The sequence below is a fragment of the Chelonia mydas genome, chromosome 14, assembly GCF_015237465.2.
Source record: "Chelonia mydas isolate rCheMyd1 chromosome 14, rCheMyd1.pri.v2, whole genome shotgun sequence".
NCBI classification, from domain to species: Eukaryota; Metazoa; Chordata; order Testudines; family Cheloniidae; genus Chelonia; species Chelonia mydas.
This window is the reverse complement of record NC_051254.2, coordinates 41,934,917-41,955,473: the sequence shown is the minus strand read 5'-3', so window position 1 is coordinate 41,955,473 and position 20,557 is coordinate 41,934,917. Positions and strand designations below refer to the sequence as shown.

Here is a 20,557-nt window from a genome sequence, read left to right as displayed (position 1 = left end):
TATTCGACCTGAAGCAGTGCGTTTGGTTTGAAGCATGTCAGAGGCTCCCCTTGGGATAACAAGCCTGGTACGTATCAATTTCTTTGCTAAATTGACAAACTTATATAAGCTAGCAGCGTCCAGCAGGCATAACTGGACACTGCAAGACGGAGGTTCCTAGGATTGGAGTGACCTAGCAGATCACCGGTCCAGACAACACCAGAGGTGAACGTCACACAACCATATAGCAAAATCTCATAAATTGACTTGCAGTGATATTACACATATTTCAGCAGGATAATAATATTCTGCAGATTACGAGTTTTCAGATGGTTCCTCACAAGGCATACTTTGCGCACAATATATCATAACCATATAGAAATGGTGAATTTGGGGTACAGGGTGTCACCAAAACCATGGTGCATTATAAGAAATGTAGCTGGGGGGAGCCCAACCCATAGAGGAGGATAGAGGTATGAGGCACCCAAACTACAACTCCCATGAGGCACCCTGGTAGCTCAGTTGGCTACGGGCCAATGTTGAACTGACATGAAACAAAATCATTGCTCAATGGAAAATTGAAAAAATTCAGTGAAATCGACATGTATCTTTGGAAAAATTCATTTTTCCAGAAAACACATTTTCTGTCTCAGAAATTTTTGATGGAAAATCTCCAGCCAGCTCTATTAAATATACTAGACAAGCCTTAGCATGATGTCCACACATGGACTGACTTCCCTGTAGTTCATGGAGCAGATGGGTGTTGTTTTTGAGTCTGGATTGTCATGTCTTGGTGTAGAATTCCCAGCCTGGACCCCCTGCCCAGCACCCTGTATAGTAGCTCAGAGAATCCAGTGCACACCTGAAATGGTGTGTAATGCATATTTCCTTTCCTTTTTTTAAACAAAGGATTTCATGATGCGCTATAAAGGCCCCTCTGCGTATTGGATCGGCCTCTGGAGGGAACCAGCCCAGCCCTGGAAATGGGCCAATGGCACCAAATTTAACAAGTGGTGAGTCCCTTTTAGTTCTGTTCACTCAGTGAATGATGCAGCTCACATTTAAAATGGAAGACTGGCCTTGTTGTTACGGCCCTGGGCTGTGACTTGGGAAATCTGGTTCAATTCACGGTTCTACCCCAGACTTGCTCTGTGTCCTCTGGGTACATTGCTTGAGGCCAGATTTTGGTTGTTAGTTTGAGCTGCTCTAATAGTTTTATTATTTTTGTTGCCGGTTTACAATAGTGGGAGGAGAAACGTTTGCTTTTATGAACCACAACGATATTGCCAGTTCAAGCTGCTCAAGGGAGGGACGCTGGATTTGCAGCAAACCAGCGGAGAAACCAGAAGGCAGAGCAAAGTGACGGTAACCTGGATGAGTTGGGCCTTGTCCTTTCAATGGGGCTGTCCCAAGCTGCCTCATCAAGTGGGGAACTTGATGGGGCTGATGAGGAGGGGGACAGCCCCAGCAACAAGGAAGAGAGATGGTCACTGAAGGACATCAAGTAGCTGCTCCCCTTGGAACCTCTGGCACCCATGGGCCTCCCAGGCTGAGGTCAGCCCCTGTGTTTAGGTTTAGTAACATCTGGAGCCTGCCACGTAAAATCCATCCATGAGTCTGTCATTATTTTGCTGCTGTGTCCTCGTCAATGTTCCTTTTCCTGCCCACGTGCAACTACCCGTGGCCTGAATTAACCCCTTGTGATCATACAGCCAACAGCACAGGGACAGATGGTGTGACTGTGGTTGCTGGAGGGGCTATACTCAGTAGTGCAGGTAGGACGGTACCGTCCAGTACGCAGTACCGGCAAGAGATTTTTAGCAGGTACAGGGTACCGGAAAGACTTGGGGCTAGCTCCCCCTCTGGAGGGGATGGGTGGGGCTGCGCTCGGCTCCTTAAATGTGCAGAACGCAGCTAGGGAGGGCATTCATTCTTTATATGGCTTTAACAGCACAATGCATATGCTAACAAACATCAACAAAGGCTTTGTTTAGGTTTGTTAGCATATGTATTGTGCAGTTAAGTTGGTCAGAAGTTCTCAAGAGGGCAGGGGTGGAAGGGGGATGGAAGGTGTTTAAACAGTGTTTTTGATTCTGTTTCTCCCCATTGGTCTGAATTATCCATGACATTCATACTGCCTCGCATGGGGAGGGATAGCTCAGTGGTTTGAGCATTGGCCTGCTAAACCCAGGGTTGTGAGTTCAATTCTTGAGGGGGCCATTTAGGGATCTGGGGCAAAAATTGGGGATTGGTCCTGCTTTGAGCAGGGGGTTGGACTAGATGACCTCCTGAGGTCCCTTCCAACCCTGGTATTCTATGAATTTCTATAAGTCCAGATCATTAGAGAAATGCCCCTGCTTGCACTGTAAAATTGCTGGGCCACATGCCTGGATTCTATGGGAATGGGAGCAACCCCCTGTCCCTGCAGCATCACTACCAGTTCTATGCTATCGGCAACTCCTTGGGTTGCCCCTGGGAAAGCGTTGCCAATTGCAAGCAGAGAGCCACCGGGGAGTCACTCAAGTTTTGTTATGAAACTAAGACCACAAGAGACTCCATCCCATTCTTCTGGAAGCCGTTGTGGTCTCGAACGGGATGTACACCATCAAAGACAATCAGTGAAAGCCTCCATGGTGGTGGAAGGTGCAGGATAATCCTGGTTTCCTCCGCTGTTTGGGGATCAACCATGCCCCTACGTGTCATCATTGTCATTGGAACTCAGACAGCTCCGTTACCCGGAGAGAAACTGCAGCTGTCTCTGATCACGCCAGCTGGCAAGAATATCACACGATTCCTCATAACCTGGGAACCGCTGAACTGGACTTTAGCTGGACATGACTTGATTCAGCAAGGTCCCCCAGACTGGGGAGTTCCATTAAAGGGCACACATTGTGACAAGCTCATGCCAGCAATTTGGTTTAAATGCTATGGGCACATTGCCATTTCGGAGGGATTCATGAGCCCGGGTTGTACGGAATGGAATTGGGCCAACAACAAAAAACAGTTTTCAATTTTGACCCTCTGATCACAAACCTCGCTCCCCTCTGACATTTAAGAGCCCCAATTTCAGGACCCCATGTGTTAAAATTGGATCAACAAGAACATTTGGTTCTTCAACCTCAGACTTCTCTGAAGGAGGTTCAAATCCACTTAGAAGGCATGAGTGTCTCTCACATTGCACCTGCATGTCCTCCCTTGATTGGATCTAGCCATAAGGGTTGGGATGAACGGGTAAGAATGTGGCAAGGGGCCGACCATGTAAATAGAGTAAAAAGGGAATTAAGTGATTGGATTGCACCTGCAGGAACAGGAATCTCTTTAGTTGATGCCGCAAACATGGACGTTCTGATGAATAAACTATCATATGCCACCGAAAATATGGGAAAGATGGGAACCCCATTAACAGCATCTTTGAAACAGTTAAGTGAGGAACAACAGTTAATAAGTAAGGTATTTCCTGGGTGGGAAAGACTCATAGAAAAGATGAAGAATTAATGGTGTCTAGTGTACAGTCCCTCCAGAATAATGTCTCGTGGACCTCAGCGTGTAAGCAAGCTCAGGCTCTCACCCGGAATGGAATCATGGGAATGATTCGGCAAGCCATAGCAGGACGAATTCCCATGGAGGCAATCAACTTGATTCGTCCCCATGTAACGGAGGAAGAATTAGTCCTCCGGCCCTGGTGGAGACTAGTTAACGCTTTGTTCAATCACCACCAGCAAAGCTTGCAGTTATTCTTGATAACTGTGGAAGGCAAAGAAATTAGAGTAATCCACCCAGTAGTCCCACTGGGATTACAGATGAATGATAACACAGTAATGTACTCCAGAGATCCTAACACAGTAAATGTAAAGAGGGGTAGGAGAAAAGAAGGTTTGGGCTGTATCTGTGAAGACCAAGCATTGGAGGAACCTGATGAATGCTTCTTCCCACAACCTGGGAATAAGTCTCGCTGTCCCTTCGACATTATCCAGGAAGAGGGGTCTGTTATTATCTATGTTGGTAAAGCATGTGTGTGTAAGAACAAGTGACACAAGCAGTACATTGATAGACGTTCAGACCCGCCCCCGCCCCCTGAGTAACCCTAATAAATAAAAAAAGAAAAGGAGGACTTGTGGCACCTTAGAGACTAACCAATTTTTTTGAGCATAAGCTTTCGTGAGCTACAGCTCACTTCATCGGATGCATCCGATGAAGTGAGCTGTAGCTCACGAAAGCTTATGCTCAAATAAATTTGTTAGTCTCTAAGGTGCCACAAGCCCTCCTTTTCTTTTTGCGGATACAGACGAACACGGCTGCTACTCTGAAACCTAATAAATGAGCATACCCCAAAGTAACGGGCAAAGCTGGTAACAGCAGGAGGGGGTGTGGGGTACAAGCCTTGGAGGGTGTTTGGGTGCTGGAGGGGGCTCAGGGCTGGGGCAGCAGGTTGGGGTGCGGAAGGCGGTGAGGGGTTGGAGCTCCGGCCAGGCGGCCCTTACCTCGGGTGGCTCCCGGTCGGCGGCGTAACAGGACTAAGGCAGGCTCCCTGCATGCCGTGGTCCTGTGCCACGCCCGGAAGCGGCCGGCATGTCCCTGTGGCCCCTGGGGGTTTTCAGAGAACAAGCCACGGTGATTCCAAGATCTCTTCCTTGGGCGGTAACAGCCAATTTAGACCCCATCATTGGGTCTGTGTAGTTGGGATTAGTTTTCCCAATGTGCATTACTTTGAACATTGGAAAAAAAACATTTACTTTGCACTGGCAGGGGCTCTGGCCTATTGATTCCTATAGAGCTAGGGGGTCAATTCACAGCCGCTGGGGATCCGGCCCGAGAGCCCTGTTAATACTTGTTAACCACTGTCACACAACACCTTTGTCAGCTGGCTGGTTGTGGTATGACAGTAATATTTTCCGATGCGTGCTCAGACCACACTTCCAAAATAGATCAGCCAAGACTTCAGACAAGAACCATTCTGGCTACTTTGTTCTTCTGTTAGACCCTCTGCTGAACTCTTAGTGATATTGATCCGTTCTAATGCTACATCACAGAAAACCTTTCACCAGCAAAATGCCAGGCACAACAGCGGCACTGGGTAAATCATTCCCAGGCTGAACCAATGTCCTCAAGTGGTGTTAAAAAGAGAACTGAAGATGGTCTTCTGGTTAATGCACTGGACTGGGACCCAGGAGACCTGGGTTACAAAGTTCTGCCACAAATTTAGTGTGTAATCTTGGAAATCCCACAGTATTCTTGTCAGCAAGTTAAAGAAGTATGGGCTGGATGGATGCACTACAAGGTGGGTAGAAAGTTGGCTAGATTGTCGGGCTCAACGGGTAGTGATCAATGGCTCCATGTCTAGTTGGCAGCCGGTATCAAGTGGAGTGCCCCAAGGGTCAGTCCTGGGGCTGGTTTTGTTCAATATCTTCATTAATGATCTGGAGGATGGCGTGGATTGCACCCTCAGCAAGTTTGCGGATTACACTAAACTGGGAGGAGAGGTGGATACGCTGGAGGGCAGGGATAGGATACAGAGGGACCTAGACAAATTGGAGGATTGGGCCAAAAGAAATCTGATGAGGTTCAACAAGGACAAGTGCAGAGTCCTGCACTTAGGACGGAAGAATCCAATGCACCGCTACAGACTAGGGACCGAGTGGCTAGGCAGCAGTTCTGCAGAGAAGGACCTAGGGGTGACAGTGGACGAGAAGCTGGATATGAGTCAACAGTGTGCCCTTGATGCCAAGAAGGCCAATAGCATTTTGGGATGTATAAGTAGGGGCACTGCCAGCAGATCGAGGGACGTGATCGTTCCCCTCTATTCGACATTGGTGAGGCCTCATCTGGAGTACTGTGTCCAGTTCTGGGCCCCACACTACAAGAAGGATGTGGATAAATTGGAGAGAGTCCAGCAAAGGGCAACAAAAATGATTAGGGGACTGGAACACATGACTTATGAGGAGAGGCTGAGGGAACTGGGATTGTTTAGTCTATGGAAGAGAAGAATGAGGGGGGATTTGATAGCTGCTTTTAACTACCTGAAAGTTGGATCCAAAGAGGATGGATCTAGACTATTCTCAGTGATAGCAGATGACAGGACAAGGAGTAATGGTCTCAAGTTGCAGTGGGGGAGATTTAGGTTAGATATTAGGAAAAACTTTTTCACTAGAAGGGTGGTGAAACACTGGAATGCGTTACCTAGGGAGGTGGTGGAATCCCCTTCCTTAGAAGTTTTTAAGGTCAGGCTTGACAAAGCCCTGGCTGGGATGATTTAGTTGGGATTGGTCCTGCTCTGGGCAGGGGGTTGGACTAGATGGCCTCTAGAGGTCCCTTCCAACTCTGTTATTCTATGATTCTATGATTCTAAAGTCACTTAGGAGCAGACCTTCAGAGATATTTAGGCACCTAGTTTCAATGAGAGTTGATCCCCCACTGAGATCAGGGCCCCATCGTGTCTGGTGCTGCACAGACACACAGGGAGTCCACGCTGCAAAGAGTTCACAACTGAAATACATATGAAGCAGGCGGGGAAACTGAAGCACAGGGGAAAGAAGTGACTTGTGCAAATTCACACAGCAGGTCAGAACTGAGATGAGAACAAAGCCAGGAATTTTAATATTATATTTTATATATTAAATATTTTAATATTAAATATTTAATATTTAATATTAAAAAGCCCAATAGTTTAGCCCCTGTGACTAGACCCTACTACAGCTACCTGAAAGCTACGGTGCATCTGAAATCCCGGCCCCAAGACTGCACCAGTCTCTACATTTCAAGGCCAGTTGCACTGGTTTAAGGCTGCAGGACCTAGACAGCCCTGGCTGTGACAGGACCCTTTGCAGTCACATGTGAGAGGAGCGGAATTCAGCTCTCAGAGGCGGCACTTCCTGACATTGGATTGATGTCAATTACATTCACAGACCAAGCCCCGGCTGCCCTGAGAGCACAGCCAGGTGCTCGTATCAGCTGCTCGCATCATGGCAGGGGATCTGAACCGCCCCTCTGGCTTTTCTGGCTCCAGGACGCCCCTTTCAGCTCAGCCCCTCAGTAAGTGACCTTTATTTCCCGGGGGGTTCGTCGTAAACCCAAAGATGGATTTTGCTGGGAAGCCCAGAGCAGGTCTGTGCCAGGGGAATTTCTGGCTTTGGGGGAGGTGGCTGAAACACTTTTGATCAGCTCTCTGTAGCTGCTCACTTGTGTGTGCGGGGCTCTCTCGGTGCAGAAGCCTGGGGTGGAAAGGGGAAGTCCATGCTCCCACTCGCCTGCCCGGGTGGTGCATCAGACTTCTCCAGTTACGACCCACCGAGCTCTCGCTGGGGGCTTGTGGAATTCTAGATGGTTGCATGACGGACTCAGGCTACTAGGGCTTTGGCAAGAATAATTTGAACTGCTCGGACACGACCCTAGAGTGGGGATGAGCCACAAAAGCTACTGCATGAACTCTACATGCTACTGAGACAGCGGGGGCTGTCTCTGGCTATATGCTCCTGCAGCCCCCAGCCCAACAGGGCCCTGATCTCACACAGCCTCTCAGGGTGCTACCGTAATTGACTCTTCCTTCCGAGGAAAACCGGTACACGCAACTGTAATTCTGCCGCCGGGCATCCTCTGTAATGGTCCATGGAGCTGCTACTCGAAAGCTGAGGAGCGCTGGCTGGGCGGGGAAGGCTAGCTTCCGGGGTAAGCCCCTGCACTGGGAATCTGGACATGGTGGGTCCTTATTTAGGGCCAGATTTCTCAAGTACTCAGCCCCACACAGCTGGAGAGAGTTTCCAGTCCACAGCTCAGCACCCAGCCTGCCTTGGCCCCTATACTCCACACCGGCAGCACACAGGGACAGGATTTTGCTGCAAGTGACCAGAGGAGAATTTCACCCAGCGCAGGTACAGTGTAGGGTGGCCAGAATCACAAGCCCAGAATCACAAGCCCCAGGATTGCACTTCCCCTGCTGCACAGAATCTCTGCAATGCACAGCATTAGCACGCTTCTTAAGAAACTCCTCGAGATGCTTATGGTTCTAATCTCACTCTGGGCAGCCCTGACTTCACAGCCACTATATTTAAACTATTGTTTCCTCTCCCTGCCTCCCAACCTCGGTGGGGGAAATTCACATCTCTGCAGAGGGCCCAGCACAAAGGCCAATGCCCTACTTGTAGCCTGCAAAATAGGACTAGAGTGGTGTCTGGACTTTGTGTGGGTTCTCTACACAGGGGTGAATTTCATTCCGTGCACCCAGCGTCTTCAAGGCAGGGCATGTCTCTTGCTAGGTGCCTGTGATTCATACACGTTGCATGTCTGTAAGTGTCACTCTGATCGTCAAGTCTGACGCCCCCGCATAAGCCAGGCCAGAGATTTTCACCTACAGACACTGGCTTTGATTAGAATTCAGCAAAGAACTTAACGCACGTACCTCTCGTTAACCACTTTCTTAAGCCCCATTACGGTCAATGGGACTGGAGCACACTGTTAAAGTTAAACCCACGTCCAAGTTCTTTGCTGGATAAGGATGTTTTGCTGAAATGGGCCCTAATTGACATGATTGAGTCCAACAGGAACAAAGCATGCAGGTCACACTTACAGGATGCTGGGGGGGGGCACTCTGTCCTGGGAAGCAGGGACTCCGAAAGAGATTCGGGGGTCATGGGGGATAATCAGCTGAACATGAGCTCCCAGTGCGACACTGTGGCCTAAAGGGCTAATGTGATCCTTGGATGCATAAACAGGGGAATCTCGAGTAGGAGCAGGGAGGTTATTTTACCTCTGGATTTGGCCCTGCTGCGACCGCTGCTGGAATCCTGTGTCCAGTTCTGGTGACCACAGTTCAGGAAGGATGTTGCTAAATTGGAGAGGGGTGAGAGACAAGCCATAATTAAAGGATCAGAAAACCTGCCTTGTAGTGATAGACTCAAGGAGCTCAATCTATTGACAAAGAGAGGGTTAAGGGGTGACTTGATGACAGTCTATAAGTATCTACATGAGGAAGAAATATTGAATAACAAGCTCTTCAATCTAGCAGAGAAAGGTTCTAACATGAGCCAATGGCTGGAAGTTGAAGCTAGACAAATTCAGACTGGAAATAAGATGTAAATTTTTAACAGGGAGAGTAATTCATCATTGGAACAATTTACCAAGGGTCGTGGTGGATTCGCCATCACTGACAAGTTTTAAATCAACCCTGGGTGTTTCTTCTATAAGATCTGCTCTAGGAATTATTTTGAGGATGCTCTCTCGCGTGTGTAATACCGGAGGTCAGACAAAGCGATCAGAATGGTCCCTTCCAGCCTGGGAATCTCTGAGGAGCTCGTAGTTAAACTGTGGTTAGTTTAATCGGTTTGTGACAAGGGCTGGTATTCTTGTTCTTGGACCTTTTCCGTGGAATCTTTTTAATCACCATTTTTTGTTTTCAAACATCATCATTTTGAAATGTTTTGATTTCAAGACAGAGAAATGTTTAGAAGAGGTTTAGAAAACATGATTGACGAGGAGAGGTTGAAGAACTGTACGTGTTTAGTCTAGAGGAGAGACGGAGGAGGGGGAACATGAGACCAGTCTTCCAGTATGAAAAAGGTTACTATAAAGAGGGTGCAGATCAATTGCTCTCCATGGCCACTGAAGGTACGATAAATAGTAATCAGCTTAATTTGCAGCAGGAGAGAATTAGGTTTGATTTTAGGAAAAAAACTTTCTAACGCTAAGGGTAGTTAAGCACTGAAACAGGTTAGCTAGGGAGATTGTGGAAACTCAGTCACTGGAGGTTTTTAAGAATAGGTTAAACAAACACCAGTCATGGACGGTCTAGGGGTAAATAGGGTCCTGGCTCCGTGAGGGGTGAGGGAGGGGGAAGGTGGGCTACATGACCTCTTGAGGTCCCTTCCAGCCCTACATTTCTGTGGTTCTCTGTCTTCAAGATTGAAAGATATTCAGTCTGAAACAATAATGTCATGTGACTGAGCTGGCCAATCAAGCTCGGCCATGCAACATAGTAATTAAACCTTGAAAATGGAAAGAGAAAGCACCGAACCAAAGATTTCAGAGTGGCAGCCGTGTTAGTCTGTATCAGCAAAAACAACGAGGCGTCCTCGTGCCACCTTAGAGACTAACGTTGTTTGAACCAAAGATGTTTACAAATGGGAAAATGTTTCCAGCCAAAAATGTTGCAAATGGGAAACCTCTGAGAAAATCAAATCTGGGAAAGCAAAGTAATAATAGTGATGCCGAATCCTGCCCGGGCCATTGTAGGTTGCTCAGGGCACGACCCAGGCTCCACCATCCCTGGCTAACCTGGGCCACTCTTTGCCTGTATTTGGGGTTGTTACGTTCTGTAAGTTCTCTCTGTCTCTCGGAGGACGGCTCGATGGAGGGATTCTTTGCTAGGCCCCCTTTGCATGTTCTTCCAGCTGCCCGATGGCCAATGCTCTGCTTCATTCTTAACATAAGAACGGCCAGACTGGGTCAGACCAATGGTCCATCTAGCCCAATATCCTGTCTTCCAACAGTGGCCAAAGAAAACGCATCCCAGATCTTTCCAATTCTGTTCTGGATAACTTTAGAGAGCAGGTGATGTTGGACTCTTGGCATTTGTTATTAATTAATTGCATTTAATGTCTAGTAATTTTCTAAGGCATTTGCTTTCCAAGGTATTTAGACATCTGTCTATGCCTTTGGTGGATTTCCAGCTTTCACATCTATGCATTAGGGTGGAAATAACATTTGAGCTGAACATTCATAGTTTGGTCTTTAAACTGTAGATTTGCAATGACCAACTCTTGTTTAAGCTGGTCCATGCAGCTGCTACCTTGCCAGTTAGTGACATTATTTCCTCCTGGACTTTCCACTGGCGTGCACGTTACAGCCAAGGTATGCAAATTGACAATATACATAATGAACACAATAGACAATAATTAAGAATAATGCAATCAAACAGAAAAAGAACTTGAAAAACAACAAACAAATATGGTGAAGAATAAAAAAAAAGGGGGGGTCATTTAAAAATGTGGGAAATGTAAATATTGAGAAAATGTTCATATTTTCATAAAAATTCCCATTTTCAAGAAAAGGGCCAAAATTTCACCCCATTGACTTTACATTAAACATCAGACAGTTCTCCAGTCATCCCAGACTGGCCTACGAAGGGAAACCAGATGAACAGGGGAGTGTATAGGCCCCAATCCTGTAATCAACTCCCTGTGGGCATCGGATTATATCCACCCTGGGGATGTATTTTTCTTTGAAACGGTCTTTCGTACATTAGGTTCCAACTGGAATTCACCAGACGTGGCTCTTACAGGTCCCCCGAGTCCCCAGTGGCATCGGACAGTGCTGTGGGTCGGATGGATTGGGAACGTTGTCCTGGTGATTGCTGTGATAGTGCTGAGGATTCAGGGTGAGTAGCTGACAGCTCTGTGTTTATTTCTGCGGGTCCATCAGTGTATAGCATGGATTAGCCTGTCCCTCCAGAACTCCATTGTGGAGCCCCTCCCACTAGCTGGTACATTTTTTTGGTACTCTGGAGAGCTTGACGGTAATGTAGAGAGAAAATTAAATATATAGGAGATGGGTGTGCATGGGGATGGATGGATAACTAGATAGATCCAGGCATACACTGGAACTGGTTAAAAATAACGGGGGAATTTACTGATATATTTAAAAAAGAAAAAAACAAAAACCTTGTAACCTCTTTTCAAAATTCAAAAGACCCCCCTAAATTTTGAAAGTTCAAAATTTGAAAAGCTCTGCAAGTTGGCTGAAAAATGGGAGGGATTGAGGAGAATTATGTGACAGTTTCATCAATATTTTTCCTCATTTTTTGTTTCAAAGTTCAAAATGACACCATTTTAAAATTAGAAAAAAACTTCAGCCAACTGTAAAACTAGCCCTGGTTGAGAATTCGTCATCCAGATGTGGAAAATTTGGATTTTGCTATATGTGTAGCGCTCCCTATCCCCCCAGTTACCTTCTTTAGCACCAATCCCCTGACGGGTTTTGAGGGACGGGCCTGGGTTCTTCTGGATCCCGCCTCCCGCTCCCCAGGGTGTAACATTTTTATTTGCTTCCCGTATGAATTTATTTGTCGGTGCCGCTACCCACCTCACTCCTGCCTGGCAGGGTCACCAGGGCAGCTTGGGAGGAAAATTCTAAGCCCAGGGTAACCCCCACTTACTTGCCAGTTAGCTGGAAATTCCCAAGAAATAACACAGACACATACAATATATTCCACACTGTCATTATATTAGACAGGAGATAAATAGAACACTATTCCAGGGGAAACCGGTGCCCACGCTGATAATACCCATGAATTTCCCCAGTCACGTGACCTGATCTAGCAAAGGTCAAATTAGTGCCCCATTGGTGCGCGTACTTGTAGGGGCCCTTGATGACCTGTGACCACGATATCATCTGTGTCTGTTAGCAGCCTGGCTGACTGGGCTCAGTGCAGCCCAAAGGACTCGCGCGTGGGATAAGGCCGTCAGTCCCGCCACGGGTTTAATAGGCAGCAGGTAATAAAATCCCCAAACCCGGACCCTCTGGCTTGAGGGCACATTTCCCACGAGTAGGGGGGGTTTCTCCCGAACCATCTCCCTGACTAGCTAACAGAAGGATGGCGACTCACAACTCACGGTCAGAGATGGCTCTGGACTGCAGAGGGGCTGATGAACACTGCGGGCAGGCGTCCTCTTCATGCAGGGGTCAGGCTGCTGCTGCTCCCAGGATTTCTCCTCACCTCCAAGGGGTGTACGGCTCCAGGGGCAGGTTACTAAACTAGCCTAAAAATCCTAACTTCAGTCTCCCACTGCAGCGCTGCACAGACCCACAGGGAGAGACAGTCCCTGCCCCAGCTGAGATCAGGGCCCCGTTGTGCCGGGCGCTGCACAGACACACAGGGAGAGACAGGTTCCCCCCCCCCCCCCCGCCCAGAGCTCACAGTCAAAGCAAAAGAACTGAAATTACTTGGCCAAGATCGAACACAGATCTGTGGCACAGCTAAGATATGAATCCCGATTTCCTACCCATTACCTCACGCTGCCTTTCCATTAACCACGCCGGGCACTGGACTGGCCAGTACCACCAGCTGGGAGTTTCAGAGCCATTGTTGAAATTTCAAAAATTGAAACATTTCCATTTGCTAAAAAATCTGGGGCAGGGGGAATTTATCCTAGGAACTCCCTCCCTCCCCCCGGCACCCTCCGGCTTTTCATCAACGTTGGGCATTTCAGTACAAATGGCATCAAAATGTAATATTAGAATAATGTAGCTGGTCGATAAATGGAGAAAGAACGTCACCAAAACATGGCTGGGGATTTTTCCCCTGAATATCTTGTTCCCATCAGCATGCTGACATGTCAGACAGAGCTGGCTGTTCACAGCGGGATGATGGGAGTGGGCCGGAGCTCACAGGTTCTCGGAGAGGAAGGCTGGCTCGGGGGTTAGGTGCTAATCTGGGACTCAGGAGCTCTGGGAACTCTGGGAGTTCCTGGGTCTTACAGTGATCCTGGGCTGGTCCCTTAAGGCTGGAATTCCACAGGGGTTTAGGCACCTAACAATTCAGCTAGGCACCTAGTGGGTTGTTTTTTGGCACCTAATGCTTATTGAAATCCATGGGAATTGGGCACCTAGGACCTAATTTCTCAAATGTATTTAGGTGCCCAGCTCCCAAGGGAATTAGGAGCCTAAATCCTGTTGAGGATCTGGGCCTAGGCGCTTCTGAAAACCCCACTTGGGGCCTATCTGCAGCTTTAGGTGCCTAAACCCCTTTAATAATCTGTCCCCATGAGCCTCCCCTGCGTCACAGGGAATGCGGGTGAGGAACAGAGACAACAAGTGAAGGGGGCTGGTTAAACTCTGCAACAGACAGGCTGCGTCCCTCACCTTGGGCTCAGGGTGGCTGCATTGGAGGGGAGGCTTCTGGGAGCCCTGTTTTGACTGAGCCAACTTCCACAGCAGCAGAGAGCCCCTGACGCCGGACGCTGTGACCACCAACCTGACGCCCACATGGTTGCAGCCCAATATTTCAGCTTCCTGTGCGATCTCACACCCCAGCCCACGCGACTCCCGGCCCCTCCTCTCACTAGAGCACGACGCAGGGCGAGGAGGGCTACACAACATTAAACCTGCAGCCCCAGAGGAGTGGCTCAGGTGGCCTGTCCCCAGCCCGGAACCCAGGATGGAGCTCTGTGCCTCAGTTTCCCCACATGTACAATGGGGATAACAGCCCTGTGCCCTGCCTCACAGGGGGGTTGAGAAGATAAATCCAGTACAGACTGGGAGGTGCTCTGATACACCGGTGATGGGCACTGGGAAACTTATACCGATGCAAACATGGGCTGGGTTTGCAAAGAGTCCCTAGGGATTTAGGTACCCAGCTCCCACTGATTTTCAGTCCAGACACATTTTTTTAGAGCAGGGCCCTTTGGGGCTCCTCTGAAGTCCACTGGAGTCAGTGGCAATGGGGCAGAACAGGCTCTGGGGCAGGCCCTGTGTCTCTGCAGGGCTCTGTGCTGGTGCTTTTACCAGCAACTCCCACAACGCTGACTGGTCGCCTCACTCCCACCGACGCTGCTTTGCAGTTTCCCTCTTGGCGTCTGAGAAGAGACAGACCCCGGCAGCCCCTGGGAGTGAAGGAGCCGGGAGCAGAGATACAGCGACACCCCCTGGGAACGCAGACCCCAGCACGGCAGAATGCAGCGCCCGCCTGGAGCGTTTCCGATCCCAGCTGAGCCAACGTCTGTGCCCCCCGGCCCCGACCGGCCCAGCAGGTAACCCCAGCTCGTGTGTCTCTGAGCCGCCCTCCGCCCCGGGCACGGCCAGTGGAAACCCAGCTGCCGTCCCAGCCCGTGGGGATCCTGCAGGGCAGGGACACGCCGCCCCCTGCTGGCTGCACCAATCTAGCCACCAGCCCCGCTGGGCGCCAGGCGAGGAAGATGAATGGACGTCCTCCGCTGGGACTGGGCAAGGGGCAGCGACATCTACTGGCCGTTCAGGTTAATACACAGCCACGAAGATTTTAATAGCAACATAATACAAAGCTGTCCAATTTTATTCAGTGTGTGTGGGGGGGTTTCACATCTTATTAGTGAGATTGTCTTACGGTCCCATCCCCTCCCGTTCCCTGACATCTGGGCCCAATGTCCCCTCCCATTCACCCCTGGGTCCCAGCCTCCCGTCCTGTTCCCAGTTTAACACCAGCCCTTCCCCCCAGTTACTCCAAGACCCTACTAGGCCATTCTCGGAGTGTAAAGGGGCCTTAAAGCGGGTACATTGGCCCCTGAGAATCTCCCCTGTCCTGGGGGGGGCCTCTCCAGCTGGTGTGAAGCTGGGGTAAGGGCCCTCACCCACCCTGTTCCCAACCCCCACAATGGGGGGCAGATTGGTAGTGTGGCTAGAGTGCAGTGCGCTGTGGGGCTTCTCTGCTTCCCAGGGCCCATCTGGGAGCAATGGATAAGGCAGAGCAGCCCTCAGGCTGCTCTAACTGACACCGGGAGCCAGGCAGGGCCTGGCCCAGCCCCAGATTTCAGGGAGCACAAAGGGGACTCAAGCCCATTTGAACCCCGTTCCTGCCCCAGTCGCAGGAAGGTAGTGGCGGGGAATGAGGCCCAGAGGGCTCAGAGCATTAATGAATCCTGTCTCCCTGCAGGGGGCTCCGGGTGCAAACTCTGCCCCACGGACTGGCAGCTGCATGGGGACAAGTGCTACTGGGTCTCCAGAGGAGGTAAAACGTGGAACGAGAGCTGCGACGACTGCTCAGCGAGGGGCTCCCAGCTGCTGGTGATCCGGGACCCCGAGGAGCTGGTAAAGGGGATGATTCCTTCCTGTTGGAGCTGCCCCTGCAGGGCTGGGCCCTGGGTACAAAGTCCAAGGGCGTGCATAGGTTACACGGTAGGGCTGGGATTTTCAAAGCGGCCTAGGGTATTTGGACACCCTGTTCCCATTAATTGTTAATAATGGGGTGTCCAAACCCCCTAGGCCACTTTGACAATCCCAGGCTAAATCACTAGCCCCAGGATCAGGGGCACACAAAGGCAGTTTAAAGCCACTGGTATCCTCCCCCTTCTCAGCTCAGCTGGAGAGAGGGGCTGGGGGTGTGTGAGGGTGGGTGGCTACAGAGAGAGGGCAGATGGATGGATGGATGGATGGAGGGGTGTATATGGGGGATAGTTGGATAGATAGATGGTGTGTATGGGGACAGATGGATGGGGATGGATAATGGGTGTATATAGGGATAGATGGACAGACAGACAGACAGAGGTTGTGGTCCTAAAGTTGTCGACAACCTGGATTCACAAGAAAAGAGCCCGACAGCAGGTCTGGTCCCCAGCTGCCTGTCCCACGCTCTCTGCAGGAGTTCCTAAAGGACCTGACACAAGGTTCACGTCTGTTCTGGATCGGACTGTCCATCTCCTCCCTGGAGAAGGGCTGGACCTGGCTGGACGGCTCCCGGCTGAATCAGACCCTGTGAGTGATTCCTTGAGTCAAACACTTTCCCTCCCCTCTGTGGGCAGCAGGGGCCAGGGCCAAGGATGGGGGGGGTTTGGGGGGAAGGTCGAGAGCTCACGGGGAGCCGTGTACAGTGTCAGATGATGCTGAGACCCCAGGAGGGGGGCTGGGGAGCCCGGCTGAGACGGGGGCTGGGTGGCAGCAGACAGGGCCATGGGGCAGGGAGAGATATGCGCATCCCCCAGCACAGAGATGGTGGCTGGAGCCCTGGGGGCGGGGGAGGTGGCCCAGAAACGGGGTGTGGAGGGAGAAGAGCAAAGGGGCCAGGCCAGAGCCCTGGGGATCCCCCAGACAATGGGGCAGGGGGGAGGGGGAGACACAGAGCAGCCAGAGAGGCAGGAGGGGACCAGGAGGGGGCAGCGTCGGCCCAGCCCGGTGGGGAGGGGACGCGGAGCAGGGGAGGGAGATGGACAGGGTCTAGCCCAGCAGGGAGGATGAGGAGGGAGCAGGTCCCTGGGCTCTGGGCAGGGAGAGGCCGTTCGAGACCCTGGCCAGCGCCCTGACAGTGGGGAGAGGGGGCAGCCCCCAGGGCAGAGCTGGAGGAGACGACGGCTGCGGATCCCGTTGGAACAGGGAAGAGCCGCTACCGACTGCGTGTGATGGACCCACACGCGCTGACAGGGGCCCTCTCCTCTGTCCTGCAGGCTCCCGGTGTCAGGCCGGACTGAGGGGAACAGCTGTGGGGTGGTGAACGAGAATCAGATTTGTTCTGACATCTGCAGCTCTGCATTTCAGTCAATTTGCCAGAGAGACGCCGTCCCGCTCTGAGCAGGGTACGGGGGAGACCTCAGAGCGCGGCACCGTTAGCCCCATGTCACACATGGGGAAACTGAGACACAGACACTGACCTGCCCGCAATTAGAGCGAGTTTGTGGCAAAGTAGAAATGGAACCCAGGAGTCCTGACTCCCAGCCCCCCTCCCTCTAACCCCCAGCCTCTCCCCGTCTCCCAGGGCTGGGACTAAAACCCAGGAGTCCTGACTCCCAGTCCTCCCTCAGGCAAAGGAGTTTAAAGGGGTTAATTCCATTGAGAAGAACAATTCCAAGCTCTGGGGTTACATGTTCCAGCAGGAGTTGGAGGTGCTGTGGGGGCAGGGCTTGGGCCGTAGGGGTAATGCTCTGCACAGCCCTGGGGCAGTTTAGCCCCGGACGTGGGAGGGAGGAATCTGCCAGATTCCCAGCTGGTGTAAATCAGCATCCATCCAGGGACTCCAATGGAGCAGCACTGACTGACCCGAACTGGGGATTTGGCCCCATCGACTCCATTGACATGGATTCACACCAGGTGGGGATCTGGGGTTTCACCTGTATTTCACTCCTGGTTAATTTCTTTGCACCTCTCTGCCAGGTCCCTCTCTGAGCTCTCTTCCCCGGCCCATCCACTGCTCCCGTCCGCACCTCTGCCCATCCTGCCCTAATGGGTCGTTAACTCCTGTCACTAATGGTGGGATCTCAGCTTCCCCAGTCAGGCATCAGAGCTTTACCATGCTGACGTGCTGTCCCCTTGCTATCTCCTCAGAGCATCGCTAAGGGGATCAGTTCCTCGATCCCAAAGGGAACCTTTCCATGCATGTTGCTTGGTGATCTCTGGGGTCACTGTCTCTGTCAGAAGAGCCGGGTGGGGATGCTCAGTGGCACTACGGGGAGGGCTGGGGGCTAACGAACACCCTGTTACTCAGTGGCCCGGCAGCCCAGGAGGAGATGGACTGGGAAAGCTGGAGGGCAGGTTGGCTGACCAAGCCAAACAGACCCCAGTGTCTTTAGGAGCCACCCCCCGAGACAGCTGGGCTTGACTCTGCCAGAGTACAGAACTGGTCTGGTCTGTGCAAGAGACAGGGCTGGCGAGCGCAGACACATTTTGGGTTTGGTCATCGGGGCCGCATGAATACACCATACTGATGGCAATGTCCGGGAAGGGAGGCAGTGTGGCCTAATGGATAGCACACTGGACTGGGACATGGAAAGCTGGGTTGTGTTCCTGGCTTTGCTACAGAAGGGCCACCCTGGCGTTTGCTGCACCCTCTCTAGCCCCCAGCCTCGGCTGACGGGCTGGATGCCCCGTGCCTGCTGGGTGACTCCGCGTACGACACTTCATCTCTTTGGGTTTGTCTCCACCAGGGTTCTCAAACGTTATTGCACCACGACCCCCTTCTGACAACAAAAATTACTACACGGCCCCAGGATGGGGGACCAAAGCCTGAGCCCGCCCAAGTCCTGCTGTCCCGGGCCGGGGGGTGAAAGCCAAACCTCAGGGGCTCCAGCCCTGGGGATGGGGGACTGCAACCTGAGCCCTGCCACCCAGGGCTGAAATCCTGGGGCTTTGGCCTCAGGCAGTGGGGCTCAGGCTTTGGCTTCAACCCTGGGACCCAACAAGTGTAACACCAGCCTTGGATTTGAGGCTGGGGGAGAGGAGCCCCTCCCTCGGCCCAGCCAAGCCCCAGCTGCCGTGGGTGGGGAGAGGCGCTTCTCCCCCGGCCCCGAGCTGCTGCGGTGAGAGAGGGCTGGGGGGGTGGGGGGAGTCATCTCTCCCCACCGCACCCCAGGGCAGCGTGCACCCCAAATCCCTCATCCCCAGCTACATCCCAGAGCCCACATCCCCAGCCAGAGCCCCCATCCCCCCTGTAGTGAGGAGGTGTGGGTCGCCGCCGCCGCCCCACAGAGGGACGAGCCCCTCCGGACACCAGAGAGGGCGGAGCCAGGGAGCTCTGAGCCCGCCCCCCAGAGGGTCAGGCATGGCACAGGAAGGATAAAGGCCCCACCCCAGAGTCCCCGGCCTGCGTCCCCCCTGCCACCCAGCTCACGGGTGGCAGCCTCCCCCTCTCCCAGGCCTGACTCACCCTGGCCCTGCCCTGAGCCAGGGCCTGGGCTGACAACTAACTGTGGTTTTGCCCTCACAAAGGCCGCGGGGGAAGACCCCTGCGGCTGGACTAATTCCCTGCTCGGCCTTCTCCCCGACTTAGTGAGGCAGTGGGGGGTCCCTGCCACCCCAGGGAGAGATGAGCCCCGGCTAGCCTCATTACACCCCCACACCCCAACCCTCTGCCCCAGCCCTGAGCCCCCTCCCACACTCCGAACCCCTCGGCCCCACTCCCATCACGTGAACTTTGGTAAGTGCACCCCTAGGGAGGGGCTGTGTCACATGTCACATAAAATTCATTCCACACATGGATGTAAATCATTAGAGGGAACAGTGGTTGTGACCCACTTTGGGGTCCCGACCCACAGTTTGTAGTATAGACCAGCGGTTTCAATTAGACACTTGGGTCAGCTGGCTCTGGTGCATGGGGCTCGGGCTAAGGGGCTGTTTAATTCCCAGGTGGACATTCTGGCTCGGGCGGGAGCCTGGGCTCTCGGACCTTTCCACCTCGTGGGGGTCCCAGAGCTCGGGCTCCAGCCAGAGCCCCAGTCGCGATACTGCAGTTAAACAGCCCCTTCATTTGAGGCCCTGTCAGCTGGCACGGGCCAGCCACAGGTCTCTAACTGCAGTGCAGACACCCTTTGTGGTTCAGTTTCCCCATCTGAGAAACGGGGATAATGAGACTTTGTGAAGTGCTTTGAGATCTACCGTTGGACAGCTCTAGATCCGAGCGAGGGATTATTTCTATCGCACGGACAGTAAAGATTCCTGTTAAACCGTGCAAAAGCAGAGTGTGTTTATTCTTGATGTGCCGCAGAGCTGACAGAACCCTGGCTTGGGATTCAGGACAACTGGGTTTATTCCTGTCTCTGACCTGTTCTGTGACTTTCCACAAGTCACTTACACTCTCTGTGCTTCCGTTTCCTCTCCCAGCCTTTGTCTGTCTTGTCTATTTAGACTGTGAACTGCTTGGGGCACGGACTGTCTCTCCCTGTGTGTCTGTGCAGCGCCCGGCCCAAGGGGCCCTGATCTCAGCTGGAGCAGGGACTGTCTCTCCCTGTGTGTCTGTGCAGCGCCCGGCCCAAGGGGCCCTGATCTCAGCTGGGGCAGGGACTGTCTCTCCCTGTGTGTCTGTGCAGCGCCCGGCCCAAGGGGCCCTGATCTCAGCTGGGGCAGGGACTGTCTCTCCCTGTGTGTCTGTGCAGCGCCCGGCCCAAGGGGCCCTGATCTCAGCTGGGGCAGGGACTGT

The 20,557-nt window shown here is 52.0% G+C and overlaps 2 protein-coding genes across 3 annotated transcripts in view; one reads left to right on the top strand and one right to left on the bottom strand.

Annotated features, from left to right (window-relative positions):
- LOC119567463 (C-type lectin domain family 2 member E-like) overlaps nt 1-20,557 on the bottom strand; it is a 160,485-nt gene that overhangs the window by 78,632 nt on the left and 61,296 nt on the right. The gene's annotated exons all lie outside the window — the stretch shown is intronic.
- LOC114020233 (killer cell lectin-like receptor subfamily B member 1A) lies at nt 17-20,341 on the top strand. Of its 2 annotated transcripts, none has more exons than XM_043529035.1 (7): nt 17-67; nt 889-992; nt 11,249-11,344; nt 14,526-14,714; nt 15,593-15,747; nt 16,298-16,410; nt 17,097-20,341. In XM_043529035.1, the coding sequence occupies exons 2-7, from the start codon at nt 971-973 to the stop codon at nt 17,218-17,220; spliced, it is 699 nt and encodes a 232-aa protein (XP_043384970.1). In that variant the 5' UTR covers nt 17-67; nt 889-970; the 3' UTR covers nt 17,221-20,341. The 2 variants fall into 2 exon arrangements, with proteins under 2 accessions (XP_043384970.1, XP_043384969.1); XM_043529034.1 differs by lacking the exon at nt 17-67 and adding an exon at nt 6,882-7,008.

Bases quoted from the DNA above. Each gene is read 5' to 3' on its own strand.
- LOC114020233 (XM_043529034.1), top strand. From the start codon at position 6,939: ATGGCAGGGGATCTGAACCGCCCCTCTGGCTTTTCTGGCTCCAGGACG. The intron at 11,345-14,525 runs GTGAGTAGCTGA...GCTGCTTTGCAG, and splicing joins GATAGTGCTGAGGATTCAGG to TTTCCCTCTTGGCGTCTGAG. The intron at 16,411-17,096 runs GTGAGTGATTCC...TCTGTCCTGCAG, and splicing joins TCCCGGCTGAATCAGACCCT to GCTCCCGGTGTCAGGCCGGA.